General features: G+C 31.6%; 2 protein-coding genes across 2 annotated transcripts; both read left to right on the forward strand.

The window, feature by feature from the left end:
- The first annotated feature begins 5,512 nt into the window (after positions 1-5,512).
- Positions 5,513-9,924, forward strand: LOC149425262 (uncharacterized). The gene is made up of 3 exons (XM_089650756.1): positions 5,513-5,630; positions 6,027-6,191; positions 9,884-9,924. Exons 1-3 carry the CDS (start codon positions 5,513-5,515, stop codon positions 9,922-9,924), a joined length of 324 nt encoding a protein of 107 aa, XP_089506882.1.
- Positions 9,925-9,942: 18 nt separating this feature from the next.
- LOC149425263 (facilitated trehalose transporter Tret1-like) lies at positions 9,943-12,904 on the forward strand. The gene is made up of 2 exons (XM_089651041.1): positions 9,943-10,238; positions 11,244-12,904. The coding sequence occupies exons 1-2, from the start codon at positions 10,172-10,174 to the stop codon at positions 12,623-12,625; spliced, it is 1,449 nt and encodes a 482-aa protein (XP_089507167.1). The 5' UTR covers positions 9,943-10,171; the 3' UTR covers positions 12,626-12,904.
- The last annotated feature ends 461 nt before the right edge of the window (positions 12,905-13,365 follow it).

The raw sequence follows: 13,365 nt of genomic DNA on the forward strand, positions 1-13,365 counted from the left end.
TCAAAATCCAGAATCACTATTATAAACCAGTCAGAAATCAAGTAAAGAAAAAAAGTTAAAATTATTTTTAATATAAATATTACTGTACAATGTTTAATATTATACAACTGTTTGTTTGTCTTAAAATTACACTTCAATCAGAAATAAATTTCAAGAAATCATTTCAAATCAAGATCGGAGTATATCGACCGGTCAGTAGCTGAGTTGGAGAGGAGTCGGGTTCTCAGCCATGTCGGCGCGTGAGTTTAATTACTGCTGGCCAAGTCCTCCATTACGACACAAATAACATATCTGCTTATTGTAGTGGTAAAATCGATAAATGAAGTTATGTGTTAAGTTAAGCTGTAAAAGGTTTAATATGCCGAGCTCAGTGGCGTGCATGGTTCCGTGACGAGAGGTAGGCTGTAGTTTTCCAAATACGGGTATCAATTTTTCCTCAGTACAGATTTTCTTAGTAAGGCATGTTATGTGCCGTTTAAATATACCTCATAGTATGTTCTCTTTATAACTGTGCTATTATACATTTTTCTATGACTGCTCTGATGTTACCTAGTTATGTATATAATAAGAAAAATTGTCATTTTAATTTCATTTTTTGCTAATTATCGTAACCAACTGAAAAAATGAGCGTACAAGTTCCAAATTCATGAAAAAATACATTTTGAAAAAAAAAAGTTTAATTACTTTTAGGGTAGGGTAGTTTCTTAGGAAAGGCACAGCTTTTCATCTTTTATATACAGTACGCCACTGCTAAGCTAAAAAAAAAGTGTTCCGTATTTACAAATTAATATTAGGATTAACTAATTGAATTTTCAGCCTCATTGTTGTATTTAAATATTGAAAATATTACAATAGAATCGAAACACCAATACACCAAGTAAAAAGTTAACGGTGCTTATTCTATTTCCAAAATTGTTAATATTATTTTTGATAATTAATTATTATTTTATGTGCTTACACCCAGTCCAAAGTATATTTTTGACAGTCAAATTAACATCCTGATCGATCACGAGAATGTAATTAATGTATTTCGCAGCGTTTTACCCTAGTTTATTTAAATTATAATTAAACCCAAATCCCACAGTAAATTCATTACCTAGCTATACTTTTCATTGAAGTGGAAACGATTTCGATAATACTGCATTAACATTAAATCACAATTATGAACATTATTATTCCATTATGTTATTGGAACAAAATCCGATCTGATAATAATTATTTTTGACATGAACTGCCCTGAAGTCCAATTTCGAAATGAGATTTGTGGGTGAAAGTTTTTTGATTTTTATTCTTCGTGTGTTAAAAATGTTGTTTAATCATTATTACTGGTACTTTCTTTTATAACTAAGAGTAGGCCTTGCGTCTAAAACAGTAGTTTTTTAATTTTTTTTATTTAAGATGTCAAAATTTTCTCGTAAACTACAAGATTTGTGAGTGGGATTTTTTATCTATATATTTTTTTATTTATACATTAGAGAAGATTTTTTTAAAATTAAATATTATTTGGCAAGTGAGCCTCACTGGGCTACCCATACTGAGGCCCCCATTTTACTTTTCTATGTGATAAATTGTACATAAATTAAATGAAATGCATTGAAATTATGTTCAATCAAATGAAATATTAAAAAACAAAATAAAATAAAGGTGAAAGAAATAAATTGATGCCCTTCAATGCCCTTGCTTATTGGAATTCACATCACTGTTTATAATTTAATTATAAGTCCATAAATCTATTAATATCATTGTTCATCTATACATGTTTGTCATAAAATACTTATTTTAAATGTATCCTATTATTGTATTAAATGGGGCAAATGTGTACCTGCTGACAAACTACAAAAGTAGTTTGGCAAGCTTTAATGATAGTACGGAAAAAATATAGATGGTTAAAATTCCAATGCACGAGTTAAAACAGAACTTCCGAAATATCCGTCAACATTCAGCGACCAAAATTTTGCGCAAAAAACATGGTCTGTACGACAGTGACTTGCATGCGCAAACAGTTTGTGCAAACCTGTTGCAATCATTTAAAGTGTACGAAAGTTTTTTTGCACATTATACAGTTTTGGCGTCTTTTTTTTCAGGGGTGCCTGTGTTCACGGGTAAGGTTTGTTAAGGTCTACTGAGTGGCGGGCTGGATCGTCAAAGCCCAGATGAATGGGGACCCTTTGATCTCCATAGCCAGATTCTCTCGACCCATCGCCATCGCCTTGCAGTGCGGCGGTAGGGGGGGATTCATATATCTGTCACTTCTGGTCACACTGACCCTCGATACCTACCCACACCTCATTCATATCTCCCTATCCTTCCCTTTACAATACCCTATAAACACATCCCAAAGAAGACTCCTGTGTGCAGTTAATTTAAAAAAATATACTTGTTTATATAATTTAACTATAGTTACCATATCGAAGATGATCGTATTTCGTCAAAAACAGTACCACCATGAAAAATAATTTAGTAAAAACGCCAGCCGCAGTGCGTGTTTTTTACGCGGTGTCAGCTCTTCCAAAACCGCTGCGTTTAATCGCAGTGCGTGTTAGGGCTCAGTGCAAATTAAGTGTAATGAATTAATATCTCCTTGTTTTATAATGCGTTGATAAAATCAAAACAACGCATGATGTAAGTTCAAACAGAGACTGCGTAAGATGTAATGTTTTAATGACATTGACAAAGAAACCACAAAACATCCCTCTCCTAGTAAATAATCGTCAATTTATTAGGCTAATCGATCTACTTCCATTACGTACGTAACACTTGAATACCTCTAGTTTCCCCTTGGGTTAAGAAAAACTTCATCGAGTTAAATGTTTTAAACACCCAATCTTTTCGGATTACCTTGAGAAAGGAATTTTTCCTACAAGCCTTCCATTGGTAAAAAACAGATTGTGATCAACTTATTGTCTGGAGTTCATAGAAAGCTGAAAATTATGCTGATTCTGGGCCTCGATTCTCGACGAAGTCATTCCACTCGAACAACGAGTGGGTCGAACCACTGGCGTTTGACGTATGTAAGTATGTACCTTCGACGAGACTATTCAAAAATAAAAATGTCGACCAATGTATGTACTTTTGACGGCAATTGCAAGCGGCTTGGATTGGAGAATCGATACCCTGTTCGACAACAACAATCAGCTCGATATTCCTTTTTTTCTGTCAGATTAGAATTTTTGTAATACTAAAAATTATTATAAATTCCACTTAAATACACAAAATCTGAAATAGTAGGGCCTTAAACTAAATTTTTAAAAAATTATCATATAAAACCCAATCTTGTTGATCTATTTCAATGGTTTAAAGTTTTTTTTTTAATTTTGGGTTTATTTATTTTACTAATCTTATCGGGTGGTTTTATAACATGGTAATAATAATAATAATTACTTACACTCGTATTTGTAATTAAGGTAGTTAAACTATGAGATGTTATTATGATTATATGGTATGTACTACACATGCAGATGAAGATTAGGTAGGTAATATTATGATAACATCATTTAGTATGTACCTTCACCACCGGGAGTAACGTCGTCTCTGGTTGTTCACGATAAAAACAAAGCAATCGTTATATTCATCAACTCTTTTCAAAATAAGGAAATTAGTTGAATTTCTCGCAGTATGGAAAGTTGTCCACAAATAGTTATATTCAGAAATCTAACAAAGTTTTCACGATATAAAGTATAAAATAGTATTGTGTTCTTTAGGCAAGCATAAATAATTGTCAAATATTTTCAATCAAAAAAACTGAAAAATGAGTTCCGAAGTCGAAAATATCACTAAGCCGAATAAACAGTGGCCACAATGGTTGTCTGCAAGTTGTGGTAAGATTAACACTTAACTAATTATTTTATTTTTAATTTTCAAGCATTCTTTACAGCATTTCCAGTCTATGGGGGAAACCACAGGAAATGGTGGATTGCGTAAATACATTTTTTAAAGGCCTACTACATAGAAGGTTTTTTTTTTCTTTTTTGGAGTGGTTAATTTCAATTTTTCCAGGTTTCATAGTGAGACATTCGATCATTTTTTAATGAAAGGCAATTTGTTTTTTTTTTTTTTTTTTATCTTAATAAATTACAATACATAGCGCATTCGTATTACCATAATAATATTTCCGTTCCCAGCTACATAATTGCAATTCAATTAATCCATATTGGCTATAAAGCAACAGTAAAAAAATATAAGAATGAGAGAAACATAACGAAACAAATCAACGTAATACACGTTTTTCAACAAATAACAAGAGAGAGCTTGCCTAGAGTGAAGAGCAAAAATCAACATTATACGAATAAGTTATTAATATGTGATGCGGAGTACTCATAATTACTCATGATAGATAATACGGAGGAATAGGAACAGGCTAGTAGTAGAAAACGATACACATAATGGGACTGCATATACCGACCGTACTACCGCAGTATTAATGGCTATAACAGATTTTTAAACTGCCCTACTCCCAGGATTAGGGATGTTTACTATGGTATTTAGACGGAGATTGCGAACCCTGTTAAAAATGTGATGGATTTGACAAATATCAATCGGTCGCGCAATGAAAATGTAAAAAAACAGTATTACCCATTGGCAGCACTATCAGAAGAATATTTTAAATCGAAATAACGATTTACCAAAGCAAAACGGAACGCATAGTCAAATTGTCCAAATTTTAAAGCTTGACCTGGTCTGTCAATGACATCGCAAATATCATCTGAAGAAACTTGAAGTTAGCAACTAAAGGCGAAATGCAAAAATTTTCGTATTTTTAAGGATTGGAACAAATGGTGGCACCGTCTAAAAAAAATCTTGCATGAATATTATTATGAGTAAATATTTTAACCTGAGCAGTATACGGCCCTTCTCAGCGTATAGCTATACCAGCACTGCAGCGGCATATTAGGGAATCTTTATAAGTAAGATTGATGATGTGTAATACTCGCAGCAAAACCAAATGTTAAATATTTCTAATTAAAATTTTAGTATGAAATAAATGAAAATATTGAATTTATTTCCAAGCCTGTGTATCCTTTGGACTTCAAAGCCTTCTCAAATAAAAACTCCTAATAACATCAGTAAGTTTGTTCGCCATATACAGTGATATACAGTTACTGATTACTAAAGAAAATCAGTATGCAGTGTTTCCGTACTATTTCAATTTTTAAAAAGTACGAAAACATAATTACAGAGTGCAAAGAATTATCAAAAACATTATTCTAATTCTTTTTCAATGTTTTCAGCATGCCTGGGAGGATTTATGATAGCCGTTTGTTTCGGATGGTCTTCGCCATCAATGACAATTCTCCATTCTCCTTCTTCACCTATCAATATCACGAATGACGAAGCATCTTGGATAATCTCATTGTTGCAATTTGGGTCAGCCTTTGGACCAGTTGTCGGTGCAATTCTGTGCAAAAACTTTGGACCTAAAATGTGCATTCTTATTTCGACCATACCATACTCTTTAGGGTTTATACTCATAATTATTGCTAAATCACCAGAAGTGCTCTACATCTCACGAATAATGTCTGGTATAGCGGTTGGAATAAGTTTTATTTCGACACCACTTTACCTTGCTGAAATTTCAGAAAATCACAATCGAGGAGGCCTAATATTTCTTTTTACAGTGAATATGTCCTTAGGTGCAATTTTTATTGCTGCAATTGCTCCGTACGTTTCTTTGCCTGCCATGGCAGGTATTATGCTTATTTTCCCAATGTTATTGTTGACTTTATGGTTCGCTCCTGAGTCTCCGTTATTTTACATAAGAGTTCAAAAAGGTGATGAGGCACTTAAAGCATTACGTATGCTACGAAGGCAAAATGACACAAAGGTTTTGGAAGCGGAATTGGATTCGATGAAAACAAATACAATTGAGAACATTCAATTTATAGACTGCCTAAAAGAATGTGTAAGAGGTTCAAATTTTAAAGCGTTTATGATTGTATTTTTGACCTCAACATCCCATCAATTGTGTGGGGCAATACCAGTATTGCTTAACCTTGAAAGTGTCTACTCATCCACAAATATGGATTTAGCCTCCAATATCGGTATACTTCTGACTGCAACATTAGGTTTTCTTATAAGCTTAGTTGCTATTAGGCTTCCAGACATACTAGGCAGAAAACCTCTTTTACTTATGTCGATTACTGGATGCATTGTCTCAAACGCCATGCTGGGAGCATTTTACGTTATTTCCGAAAGCAACGCAAATATTCCTAATATAACTATTCTTGCATTGGTAGCGATAAATATATTACTATCGTCAGCAGTTATTGGTCTTCAACCAATGCCCTTCATTTTAGCTGGCGAGATATTTTCGGCCAATGTAAAAGAAATTGGTATTTGTGCAATAACGGTTGGCAGTGCTTTCTTAGGATTTGGAACATCAAAACTATTTCAAATTGTTGAAGATGCATTCGGCAAGAGTACAGTTTTTTTCGGCTTAATGGTTATTTCAATAATACTTGGTATTTTAATGTTCATTGTCGTTCCAGAAACTAAAGGCAAGAGCTTTCACGAAATCCAAATTTTATTAAAGGGTTCTGAATCTCCGTCCAAATTTAACCGTAACAATGAAACAAACACAAATGTTAATGAGGGATATTCTCACACCTATGACTGAATGTTTTCATTGTTAAAGTTTTACAATGATTTCTTATTGACAATGAATTTTATTGAACAAACGTCATAAAGAAACAACAAACTAACATTTTTTTCATGATCTTATGGAAATTGTTATCCAATCTCTTTTTATAGTATACTTTATTTAATCATATTAAAATAAATACTCGAAGTCCGTTACACCTTTTGATAGATCACTAAATTTACACCGCTTAGATATTCGAATCTCAATGGTCATATTTGAGATTATTATTTGAACAAATTATTTAACTTCTTAATGATTTCACTATTACCCATTGCAAAAATAATAATTGTTGTTTTTTTCTTATTTTATATGAGTTGGAATTGCCAGCTGACAGAATACATGATGCTGATAAACAGTAGTATACTATGTAGATTCTAGAGCGACCATGCCACAAAGTATGCCTTCTCGCGGCTAGGATATTTTCCACTGTCGGCCACGTATATATACAGTTGAATCTAATCAAAGCTAGTTTGACTATAATAAGAGTCAGTAATAGATTGTTTTATTACATAATATGGACGGTCTTGCATCTGGGAGCCAGTCAATTTTTTCTTCAAAGCAATATAACTAGCCGCGCGGGCGGTGTATTTGGAAAAACTATTTTCTCGGTCAAGCGTATTAGATTTCTGATTTTTCTCATTTTCTAATCATTTTATAGCTGAAATTCACATTGTAAAAATATAATATTTAAAGTGAAATTCACGGAAACTCAAAACAAAGCCATTGTAGCAGACATTCTCCAAGATGGTGGATTTTTCACGGGACCCTAAAAAAAATTTTAAAAAATGCTATTACTAAAGCTTCAAAAGCAACATATTATTATGGTTATTAAAACCATTTAATAACAATGACCTAACTTAAGGCCCAATTTTGATCTAAGATGAATAACCGATATTTAAAAGTGATAATTTTACTATGTAAAGAGCAAACATTCAACGGCTGGTGAAATCCAGATAAATTTCCAGTTATTATTAGTTTCAATTTGATAAATCACTAATAACACTATTTTGCTTAGCAAAAATTTAACAATATTGATTTAAACTTTGTAACATTCCTTAATAAAATTATTTTCACCGACCTGGCAGTCGAAAAACCTACTTTTGACGTCTGTGTGCATGATAATAACACAATAATTATAATTTTTATTTTTATTTTTATTCGTAGGAAGCAATTTCTTTGTGGTTAGACATTATATTTTTAATTAAATCAAACGCTTATCTAAGCAAAACCAGTCGATGTAAAAAATAATAAAAAAAACAAGTGGTTGAAAACAAAGTGTTGAATGTAATAAAAAAATTATTATTCTTATTTTTTTAATGATAAACTAATGTTTACAAGACAAGGTTTTTCTAATCGATAACAAATTATTATAAGCAATATTTAGTCGCTTGAAATATCCATACAGATTGAAAATATCTACCGAGTAAAAATAAATGCCGCCGACGGCATATTTTCAATTAATAATTTGTAATACTTATACTGTTTAATTGATGTTTGTGAATACCTATATATGAATAAAATTTATTTTTTATTGTAATATAAGGAATATAGAAACATAAATATTTAACAATATTACATTTTAGATAATCATTGGTTATGTATACCTTATCAGAATAGAGGAAATCTTGGAGTCACGATTCTTAGATAAGTTTTATGCTATAATAATATTTTTGTATGGAATATAGATTTTTCAATGAAATGTTTAATTTTATTTTATTTTGAAATTTCTTTTTATTTTATTTATTTGTTCTGATTGGTTGACAATAGAGAGCAGTTCAGAAAAGTGATTATTGTAGTTTTTTTTATGGCTTGGTAAATATAATGGTTTTGCATTTGTGTTGTTTTAAAATTAGGTACAATAAATTGATTTCCATTTCTCATTAGTTTGTAAAAATTCTTGGTATTCTTTGTTATTTTTTTTTGAAGCTTGCTTAAATATGTCATTGACATTTGGTACTGGAAACAATTTAAAATGTGATTCTGTTGAGAAGGTAGAATTTTTGTTTAGTATTACTTTTATGATGATTCTTTGTGAAACTTTTACAGAGTTTAGATTGTTAAACATAAAAGATATGTTTGTGTTAGGTCTTTTATTTGAATTTATCCGACTTTAAAATGTGGTAATGATTATGCAGAGTAAATTATCAGTTTCATGCGTTGAACACGAATTTAAAATTCAATCGTAAAGCTTGTCACGTGTCATGAGAGTTTGTAATATTAAATCATTATTTTAATTATTTTCGTTTGTGATGAAATCTAAAAAAATATTTTGTAATAAAACTGTTTTAATATTACCTATTGTTTTATTGTATCATTATAATCATATTTAAGTTGTAGACCTTCTTACTGAAAACAGTATTGACAACAACGTTAAGGCTAACCCTGAATGCCAAGAACGGAAAAAACACACTTTGAAATATGTTGTATAAATATCCTCTCTAGTTGTATGAATGTTCGCAACTTAGAATTTTGCGTATCCTTTTTTAAAAAGCCTTGTTCAATTTGTAAGTGACCCTCTATTTATTTCCTATTTATTGATTCTATACTAGCTAATAATCAATTATACAGGATGACCGGCGTAAAGTGCTCTAACTTCGGCAGGTGATTCTACATGATGGTAGAAGTAAAAATTAAATAATAACTTTTATATCATACGAAAATATATTACCATAGACGAATATTTATTTTAACATTCAAACAAGTCAACTTTTTTTACCTAAAAACTACCTTAAATGGTTGAAATTTTAAAAAATTAGAACAACCTTTTTTACTTGTACTATCGTGTAGAATCACTCCCCGACGTTAGTGCACTTTATTCCCGGACACCCTATATGCTAGTTAACAATGCTCTTTCGCCGAAGTTTCAATGTGTTTTATTTTTTTAAATAAATATTGGAAAAACATGATAAAAACTGTGAATCATAGTGCGAACCAATAAAAAAAACCGATCTGAACATTAATATTGTATAAAACTCTCAATCCCTACCAACAAAACTACTATAATTTTTTTATCGACTCTTGGAACCTTCAAAACTTGCCTTCAAAATAAATAAAATACAGCTGTTCTTTACAAAGATGAAAGTGAAAGTAAACGCATAATGACGACATTGAAACCGTGTAGCGGCGGATCTGATGGTACTATTATCCATTTATCGATGGCCTCGTTAGTTAACATAGGTTGTGGAAGGGACATACTAAATAACTCGTACATTACAACATAACAGGTTTTATTGTATGCATTTGCAGGTGATTTAAATGGGGACTCGCGCAGATCTCCGGCGAATTAGTCAGTCTGAATATTTCCAAATCGGTAGACGTTGACTTCATTGTACATCACGTTATGCATTTCAACAACTTTACTAATCGAAAAGCAGCTAACGCATTTTGATCGGTGTCCATGATTAAGAGTACAATCCTTCCAAAAAACGAATGGATTAAAGCAAGGATGTTACAATCACTGACGTGATCATCACGAATTTTGAATCTAGTGAGTTGCAGGAATGACAGTTAAAAATTTGTGAAAAATCATTTAAAATGAGTTCCGATGTACAAACAGTGACACCAAATAAACAATGGCCGCAATGGTTGGCTGCAAGTAGTGGTAAATAAAAACTCGTGACCTTATTTAAAATACATATAAAAATTGAAGTGTTACGTTTTTGGTTGTTAAACTTATATTAAATACATTTATAACCGGTATTGAATCCAAGAGTTGTACTTAAATGCATATGCAAATTGAATCTTTATGGCATTGTGTGTTTTGATCGTGGAATTTTATCGAATTGGGACGCTATTCAATGTACAATGCAATCATCGTACCTGTGTACCTATTACACGGCCATTTCAACAGGTCAATAACCTCACTATTATCCGCGTGACCTCAAAATGTGATTATTGTTTGCATATTACCTACTATTTAACGTACAAACATTTTATATATTCTAAATATTTTGCCCTCGACTAGTCTGCAACGTTAATTATTTAGTTAAAAGATTAACAAGGCAATTTAAAAATATGTATTAAAATTAATGCCAAAAGCAAAAATGAAATAAAAATATATTTATTTCTCAAAAAAATATCTTTTTGAAGCCTTGAAAATACCAATATATTTCGTCTTAAAAATACAAAGCGATGTCAAATGTTAAAATGGTGGCTACGAAAAATAAAGACTTAAAATTAAAATTTGATTTTGTTAAAAAATGTATTTATTAGAAATATTATTTAAAAATGATAACCAAAAAAAAGTTTTACAACTCAACGGGTTTGCGATCTTTTGCATTGTGACACACAAATTGAAAACGATTAAAACAATAGACCGAATTTTCGATACATAATATAAAGTATTAGTAGTTTTAAACCGATCAAAGATTAATCTGCTTCGAAATTGGCAATAATCTACTAATAATTTTATTTTATTTTTTATTTTTTACGAAATAATCATTTTTTTTTAAATTTATAATATTATTATATTTTGCAGGTAACAGAGGTACAAACTTAAATGCTGTTTTCAATACCATAAAAAAATAATAAAACCTTAATTTTTGTTCTCAGAACTGTAGATCATGATGTATTTTTTTAATTTTCATATAAATATTTTATATTCCAGCTTGTATTGGCGCATTCTGCGTCGCTCTTTGTTTTGGGTGGTCATCACCATCCATTGCAATTCTTCAGTCGCCTTCTTCTCCATTTCCGATCACGAACAATGAAGCATCTTGGATAACGTCTTTGATGCAATTTGGCTCCTCCGGCGGACCAATCCTTGCTGCAATTCTGTGCAAATACATTGGACCCAAAATGTGTATAATCTTATCAGCTATTCCCTACTTAGTGGGATTTTTACTCATCGTGATAGCTGAATCTGCCCAAATGCTCTACGCATCAAGAATAATATCCGGCTTGGCAGTTGGATTAACATTTACAGCGACGCCACTTTACCTTGCAGAAATATCAGAAAACCACAATCGTGGGGGATTGTTATTTCTCTTTACGATAAATACCTGCTTAGGGGGTATTTTCATCTCAGCTATTGCCCCGTATATTTCGTTAAGCGCTATGGCAGGTATAATGCTGATATTTCCCTTGTTGATGTTAACGTTATGGTTCGCGCCAGAGTCTCCATTATTCTACGTCAGAATTCAAAAAGGTGAAAAGGCACTTAAATCCTTACATTCGCTACGCCGACAAAACGATACAAAAGTGCTGGAGGCTGAATTAGACTCGATGAAAACAAACACGATTGAAAATATTAAGTTTACAGAGTGCCTAAAAGAATTTATCAGAGAATCAAATTTGAAAGCCTTCGGGATTGTATTTTTGACAGTAATAGCTTTTCAGGTATGTGGATCCCTACCAGTCTCGCTCAATCTCGAAAATATCTACTTATCTACCAAGATGGATTTGCCATCAAATATTGGTATTCTCCTCTCGTCAGTGTTAGTATTTGTGGTTAGCTTAGCAACCATAAGACTTCCTGACATTTTGGGAAGAAAGCCTTTATTGCTTATTTCTGCCGCAGGTTGCGTTATCTCAAACGCAATGTTGGGAGCATTTTTTTTGATTTCTGAGAATAAAACCGAGACAGCGTATATATCTGTTCTGGCTTTATTATCGATTAACACCCTTATGATATCAGCAGTGATAGGTCTTCAATCAATGCCTTACGTATTGGCTGGGGAGATGTTTTCTGCAAATGTAAGAGAATTTGGCATTTGTGTAATTTCGGTTGGTGGCGCTTTGTGCGGATTTGCTACTTCAAAAATGTTCCAAATTATCGAAGATTCTTTTGGAAAGAGTACCGTGTTCTTTATCTTAATGGTGATAACATTAATTTTTGGTATTTCTATATACATATTTGTTCCAGAAACTAAAGGAAAGAGCTTTCAAGAAATTCAAGATATATTAAAGATTTCTAATTCGCATTCAAAACGCCACGAAACAAAAGAATTAGAAATAAATATTAATAATGCATACACCCATACCGAATAAATATTGAATAGAAGGTACATTCCAAATACTTTTTAAATACCCTACAATCTTCGATCCGATTGACCAATAACGCATATAGGCGGTCATTTAATATATTTATTTATGTTACCATTGGACATTAATTCTCTTATAATATTTCTCTATTTTCTTTTGTTTCTTTGTTTTATTTATCAATGTAATGAGTTTTATGAAGGATACGACTTTTTATACCTATTTGTTGTTTGTAAGTATATGAACCCAAAATTCTTTACCAGTCAGTAATTTTAGTTTTAATACTAATTTTAGACCTAACCTTACTTCCTAGTTTAATAAAAAAACATTTTTATATTTTTTATCCATGACTTTTCCATATCATATCAATAAAATTAATATTTGTGTTGTAGAAGTTCCTGCAAGTATTTATTATTTCCTATTTCCCATCGTGAAGTGTACATCGAGATCCTAACGTAGGTAACTGAAAATCTAAGATACTAATTTTTGTTGCCTGTGTGCTCACATGTTTTAGTGCGTGCGTTAGTTATTCCTGATTGAAAGAACTCAGAATTTGCTTTGAATTTACTAGCCATTTTCAAAATTGGTAAAGGTAGTTTGAAGAATTCAGAAAAGAGATAAATTACCTACTTATTAATTATATATTTATAATATACTAGCGCAGACCCCTGAGAAATCACGGAGTAGTCTGAACTCTTAACACTGGGTTCCAATTTTGAAAACGATTAGTAAAATTATTTTTAACTAAA

The sequence above is a fragment of the Hesperophylax consimilis genome, chromosome 3, assembly GCF_061612785.1.
Source record: "Hesperophylax consimilis isolate HC1 chromosome 3, BYU_Hcon_1.0, whole genome shotgun sequence".
Lineage (NCBI taxonomy): Eukaryota > Metazoa > Arthropoda > Insecta > Trichoptera > Limnephilidae > Hesperophylax > Hesperophylax consimilis.